Genomic DNA, 6853 nt, shown 5'->3' with positions numbered 1-6853 from the left:
AAACATCTATGTTGACCAGTGACTCAGATATTTCCAGCAGACTATCTACATCATCCTCAATAGTCTTTTCTACCAAATCTGCAAGATCATCAAACACAACATTAATTGATTTCATATTCATCCTATTTCTTAATTTAAACATTAGATATGCACGACTATTAGTTGAATATACAAGGAACAAACATTTATCGCTCTTATATTCAAATTTTGTTAAGTGATCTTAGTCATTTAACACATAGCATACACAACCAAAAACATGAAAAATTTTAAGTTTGACCTTTTCTCGTGATGATCTCATAGGATGTCATTGTTGAACTATTCTTTAAATATACACGATTAGAAATATGACATGTTATGTTTAAGATCTCAACCCAAAAGTGTTATGAAATATTTTTGGAACTCAACATGACCCAAGCCATCTCTTGCAAAGTTTGGTTCCTTCGTTCGGCTATGCTGTTTTATTGAAAGGCATTTGGTGCGGAGAGCTCATGTCTTAAACATTTTTCGTCACAAAAAGATGTAAAATGTGAGCTCTCAAATTCCTTACCATGATTAGTTTTGATCTTACCAATGCTCAAATTGTGCAAATTGGTAATCCTAGCAAATAATTCTTAAAATCGTCAAAAGTATCATATTTTTTTCTAAGAAAGCTTACACATTTAAAACATGAAAAATTATCAATATATACAAATGAATACTTTTTACCTCCTAGGCTTTTCACTTTCATTGTACATATAAGAACCATATGCAACAATTCAAAGACAACGTTTTGTGCCAAAATATTGCAACCCTTGGTGCGGTACCCGAGTTAGCTTACCTTTATGAATGCTCTACATGCATATGGTATTTCAGATGTTATATTAGGCATAGCTCGCACAACATTGTATTTTTTTAGATTCTTCAATGTCTTGAATTTTGCATGGCCCAACTGCAAGCATTCCTCTCCCAGTTGATAGCAGTTATCAGCAGATCTTATACCTATCATAACACAAGCATTAGCTTTATCAATGACTTCACAAGTGTTTTTGTCAAATTTAAGATGCGAATCATCATCGCATAATTGACTAATATTTATTATGTTTGAGTTGAGTCCCTCAACATGAGAGAACAAAGTATATCCAAAACACTTATTAAACCAAATAATCAAAACTTCAGATGCAAAGATTGAGAAGCCGAATTTTTTTTTGATGAATAACACTCTAATCAGTACTATTATTAGGTGTTGTGTCTGTTTGTTTTCAACACTTCACGGCAACACATCAATATGTTTTGGCTTGAACACTTGATCTCTTCAAAGCAAATCACCAATTCCCGTGTTTGTTATCATGCGGTGTCTATATTCATCGATATCACCATCTATCTTTAATTATTTAAAAGTTTTTTTTGCCATCGACTTTAAGATCGATATATGTTTCCGCTCCATTATTTTATTAAATTAAATTACTTTCTTATGTGTAATTGCGTTGACGAAAAGGAGCGTATTAATGACGGTTGGATCTAGCTAGCTCGAAACTAATTTAGTTATTATATTTAATTTTTAAATAATTTAACTATAATATTTATTATCGAAATTGAATTGTACCATACATTTATGATTATTACATATAATATTATTGTCTGAGGGCCTACCCATGCCCAATACGGTGTTGTTGGGCCAGACTGGTGGACCTGGCGAGTATTTTCTGTATAATGCTACGATACATATTATTATTATTATTTCAAATACTAACCAACTTTATACAAAAAAATAAAATTATTAATTGCGTTGACTGACGAACCATCTTAAATTAAGTTGAATCAACTCACTGAATAAGTGTAATTTAATTTAATTTTATCAAATAAAATCTAAACACGACATTCACATCAAAGGAGCTCCTCAAGTTTTTATGACATGATGACATTATTATTATCTCTTCCTCCGGCGGTGTTAAGCTTAGAATTTTCCATTGATTAATATCTCCTTAATTAACTCGAACTTTCTTTTTCAAACGAAACTATGAAAAGCCGGCTAAAACCGTGTCTTCCCGTCTGTCATCTATGGATACTCCAATCTACCAAAACTTGAACCTTTTTCCAGTTTTTGTTTCTGTTTGGAGCTCCTTAACTTATACGACGTCCTGAATATTCTTCTTTTTTTCCTTACACATTTGAAATCTTATCTGTTGGACAAATTTTCAATTCAACAACTTAGATTTTTTCAAGATTTTATATTTCAGGGAGGTAATGGGTTGCTTTCCTTGCTTTGATTCGAAGGAAGAGGAAAAGCTCAATCCCCATCAGGAGAGTGATGATCGCAAAGATATCTTTCCCAAGATCCCTTCAAATCTATCGAAATTATCGTCTGGTTCGTTTTAATTTTTGCGCTTTTCTTTGTTTTCATCTATGAGCTGTATGGTTTTTGCTTGATTTTTGTCCACCAAATTTATCTGTGTTGAGTTTGATGTATAGATCCCATTATGTTAGACGCAAAGTTCGATCGGCCCTCTCAATATGAGATCCTCTCGTTTTTGGATTATTATCTCTCTCTTTTTTTTTCTTTTTTTTTTTTTTTTTTTTTTTTTTTTGTTATCATTGCTCTCTCCAGCAAACAATGTAATTGGTGGTGTGGTAACTCGTGAATTTTATATGCCCTGACAAACGACTATATAGAATTTGTTGATAATTATGCTCTTTTTAAAATAAAGTACAAACTTTGGTTCTGTAGATAATTCAGATTTCAGTGGCCTATGTTTTGACAGCAAGAAATCCCCGATGAGTGTATTTTTTCGAAAATCCTGGTGTCTAGCTAGCTTTTACTAGCACTTAAACACAGCGAGAGGATAAAGTGTGCTTGAAGGATCTATTTTTGGTTTGGTTGCAACTTGCAGGTGCTGATAGACCGAAAACTAGGAGTAACATTGGGGTCAGGAGCGAGCCATCGGTGCCAAAGGACTTTCCTGATGCCCAGATTGCTGCACAGATTTTTACTTTCCGCGAGTTAGCGACAGCTACGAATAGCTTTAGGCCAGAATGTTTCTTAGGGGAAGGAGGATTTGGACGTGTGTACAAAGGGAGGCTTTCAAATGGTCGGGTAAATTGTTTTTAACTTATGCTAATGAATGGATATGGATGTTGAAATGCTATGAATTTTGCTTTTTTTTTTTTTTGTCCAAACGGTTTTATTCTCAGGTAACTAGTACTTTTAAGATATTATCGGCACAGAAGCCTTATCACGGTTCCACAACATTGTTATATGAAGTGATTTTATGACTTTGCAAAGTTTGGAGGTTTAGTTAATTATATTGCAAGCATAACATGGAGAACGGGCTTCAGAGAAATAGTGATAACTCACACTAATCTAAAACATTTTTTCATTGCCCGTATAGGTTGTTGCTGTCAAACAGCTGGATAGGAATGGGCTTCAGGGCAATAGAGAATTTCTGGTTGAAGTTCTCATTCTTAGCCTTTTACATGATCCTAACTTAGTGAATTTGATTGGTTACTGTGCCGAAGGAGACCAGAGGCTTCTTGTCTACGAATTTATGCCCTTGGGATCGTTAGAAGATCACCTCTTTGGTAACTTTTGGTTTACAGAATTGTGCTTAAGTTTGTCTTTTTCCACATAAATTTTGGGCATATTTCTTGCCCTCGTGACCATCATTCTCGGTTTCAGTATGCCCATTCAAACTATCGATTAGACTTGAATGAATCTTTCCCAGATCTTCCTCTTGATAAAGAGCCATTGGATTGGAACACAAGGATGAAAATAGCAGCTGGTGCTGCCAAAGGGTTGGAGTATCTCCATGATAAGGCGAACCCAGCAGTGATCTATCGTGATTTCAAGTCATCCAACATTTTACTTGACGAGGGATATTTTCCGAAACTATCCGACTTTGGACTGGCAAAATTAGGTCCCACAGGAGACAAATCCCATGTGTCCACACGAGTTATGGGAACTTATGGATATTGTGCTCCTGAGTATGCCATGACTGGACAGTTGACAGTGAAATCCGACGTTTACAGTTTTGGAGTTGTCTTTCTAGAACTCATCAGCGGACGCAAAGCCATCGATAGCAACCGCCCACCAGGAGAACAGAATCTTGTGTCATGGGTAGAAACTTAGTTTTTTTTTTTTAATAACAATGTTTGGGAATATAAAATATGTGCGTAGGTCAACTTTAGTCTGCATTTTTGGTGTAATACAGGCACGGCCACTGTTCAACGACCGCAGAAGATTCGCTAAACTGGCAGATCCAAGGCTTGAAGGTAAGTTTCCAATTCGTGGGCTTTACCAAGCGCTAGCAGTGGCATCCATGTGCATTCAAGAACAGGCTGCTGGTCGTCCGTTGATTCGGGATGTGGTCACTGCCCTCTCGTATTTGGCGAATCAGCCGTATGATGCAAGCATAGCATTTGGTCCTAGCAGCAGAAGTACAGCGGAGAAGGATGATAACAGAGGCAAAGACGAGAGAGGGGGGACATTACCGAGAAACGAAGAGGGGGGATCTGGATCAGGACGCAAATGGAACTTGGAAGGATTCGGGAGGGAAGATTCTCCGAGAGAAAACACAAAAATGTCGAACCGAGAATTGGAGAGGGAACGAGCTGTTGCTGAGGCTAAGATGTGGGGTGAAAACTGGAGACGACAGAATGGTCAGGGAAATTTCGATGGAAACAAGTAGTTGCAAGGAAAGGATGGATATATGCAATGTTGTGATATTTTCAATCTTCATATTTTCTTCTGTAAACAGAAGAATGATGGATGAATCAAATTCCGATTCAACCAAGTATAGAAGATTCTTTTTGGAAAAAACACAACAGAGATTCAGTTCTAACATTAGCAAACTGCTCACACAAACGAAAGCTTTGTTGTTGTTGTTCTTGTTGTTGTTCTTATTATTATTATTATTGTTATTATTATTTTTGTTCTTATTATTATTATTGTTATTATTATTTTTGTTGTTATTATTTTTGTTGTTATTATTATTTTTTTTTGTTATTATTATTATTTTTGTTATTATTATTATTATTATTTTCTTCTTCTTCTTCCTGTTTCATCAACATGCTTTAAAGGATATATTTGATAAGTAAAAGGTAAACCAAGTATTAATTGGCTAGAAATATCTTTTGCTAATAAAAAACTGGTTTGAATACAGTTTTTATCTTTGCAAATATAAGCTTTAGGTAATTTATAATTTATTTCTAAAGGTTCTCCTCCTGCATGAGAGAGAGAATGAGTAGTTTTATGAAAATATTTTGTAGGAATTAATCCTTCCTGTATAACATTCAAATCTGCACCACTATCTATCATAGCAATGAAATTCTTTTTATAAGAATTATCAATTAACAAAGTAATATTTGTATACCATTTTTGCGATATAATCATACTCAAAACAGATAAATGATGATCATCATTAAATGAAATATTTTGATTATTATCAATAGTATCAGATTCTTCTTTGTTATTTTCAATAACAGAGATACGATAACTCAAATGAGTATTATTCTGATGTAAAATTTTTATTTGTTCTTTAAGATTATTAATCTCTTTAACCAAATCTTGTATAGTAACAGGATTCTGTTTACTATATTTTTGTTGTAAAAGATTTTTTACTTCTTGCATAGAATAAGCTTGTTCTTGTTTAACAATTATATTATTTCCACTACTTGTTGAAGCAGTGTTTTCCATTTGATCTATGATAGTAGATTTTAATACTGGATCCTTAATCATTTTAAGGAATTCTAAAAGATTATTATTAGTTAAAACATTAATATTTAAATCTTTAAATTGAGACATAAGTTTATAAAACTCATCATTTTTATTATCAATATCACTTAAATGATTGATACAAGATTTTCCTTGTATACAATTATCACATTCTATATCAGAATTAAAAGATTCATTTTCTATTATATTTTCTGAATTATAAAATTCTGAACTAAATTCTGAGCTATTCTCAGATTCACTAACTGAATTCTGATTAGAATCCATTATTATTTTATTGATTTTATCTTTAAGATTTTCATCAATATCTAAATTATTAATTTTGTTTTTAGCCCAACATTGATTAGCATAATGTCCTGGCTTTTTACATTTTCTACAAATAATTATTTTATTTTTAGCTTTATAATTTTCAGCTTTCCGTAATTCACGGCTTTCTTTTCTTTTCTTCTTTCTATCTTTTTGTCTATAAGACAAATGTCTTTTCTTCCTATAAGGTCTTTCGTCTTTATCTATTATTTTCTTTTTACCTTTATTAGGTAAGTCCATACCAAATTGATCACAAAATTTACCTAATTGTTTTTTCTCAAGTAAATTTTGTCTTTTAATTTGATTATTTAATTTTAATTCATTACAGAGAACTAAACCCTCTTGGATACAAATACTTATTAATTTACCATAAGTATAACTATCATAGGAAATATTTATATCATCCTTTCTTAAGACTTTTCTAATTCTTTCTGCAAAGAGAAAGGGTAAACCATCTATAAATTTGGCTTTCCAAAGACTATTATTACAGTCTGGTATCTCATAAATTCGAGATAAAAAAGTATCTTTATACCATCTAAAATCAGTAAGTGTTTTACATTTTAGATTACTTAATAAAGTACGAATTTGTTCACTATTATCAGTGTATCTACCAGTAAAATGTTCAATCATTGTTGTTATTAATGAATAAACAACATTCTCTACTTGAATATTATCTTCAATTTTTATTGAATTGAAAATATCATTTTTCTGAAATTCATTTAAATAATTATCCCACCAACCTTTAAGTTGGCCAGTGAATCCTGCTATAATCATTCTAGCAATATTTTTTTCAGTATTACCTGAAGTTTTACACACAGTACTATACATAAGCATTCTGTGAGC

General features: G+C 32.6%; 1 protein-coding gene across 2 annotated transcripts; it reads left to right on the top strand.

Moving 5' to 3' along the window:
- Positions 1–1957: 1957 nt before the first annotated feature.
- Positions 1958–4882, top strand: LOC140980577 (serine/threonine-protein kinase PBS1-like). 2 transcript variants are annotated; one of them, XM_073446484.1, is made up of 5 exons: positions 1961–2344; positions 2868–3070; positions 3366–3555; positions 3699–4090; positions 4185–4882. In XM_073446484.1, exons 1-5 carry the CDS (start codon positions 2224–2226, stop codon positions 4659–4661), a joined length of 1383 nt encoding a protein of 460 aa, XP_073302585.1. In that variant the 5' UTR covers positions 1961–2223; the 3' UTR covers positions 4662–4882. The 2 variants fall into 2 exon arrangements, with proteins under 2 accessions (XP_073302586.1, XP_073302585.1); XM_073446485.1 differs by having other exon boundaries at positions 1958–3065.
- The last annotated feature ends 1971 nt before the right edge of the window (positions 4883–6853 follow it).

Source organism: Primulina huaijiensis, chromosome 7 (genome assembly GCF_012295235.1).
Source record: "Primulina huaijiensis isolate GDHJ02 chromosome 7, ASM1229523v2, whole genome shotgun sequence".
NCBI classification, from domain to species: Eukaryota; Viridiplantae; Streptophyta; class Magnoliopsida; order Lamiales; family Gesneriaceae; genus Primulina; species Primulina huaijiensis.
This window is presented reverse-complemented; position numbering and strand designations above follow the sequence as displayed.

What these genes read in the sequence shown, in the direction of transcription:
- LOC140980577 (XM_073446484.1), top strand. Translation starts at nt 2,224, where the DNA reads ATGGGTTGCTTTCCTTGCTTTGATTCGAAGGAAGAGGAAAAGCTCAAT. An exon ending in TCTATCGAAATTATCGTCTG is followed by an intron (nt 2,345 to 2,867) that starts GTTCGTTTTAAT and finishes TGCAACTTGCAG; the next exon opens with GTGCTGATAGACCGAAAACT. An exon ending in GTTAGAAGATCACCTCTTTG is followed by an intron (nt 3,556 to 3,698) that starts GTAACTTTTGGT and finishes AATCTTTCCCAG; the next exon opens with ATCTTCCTCTTGATAAAGAG.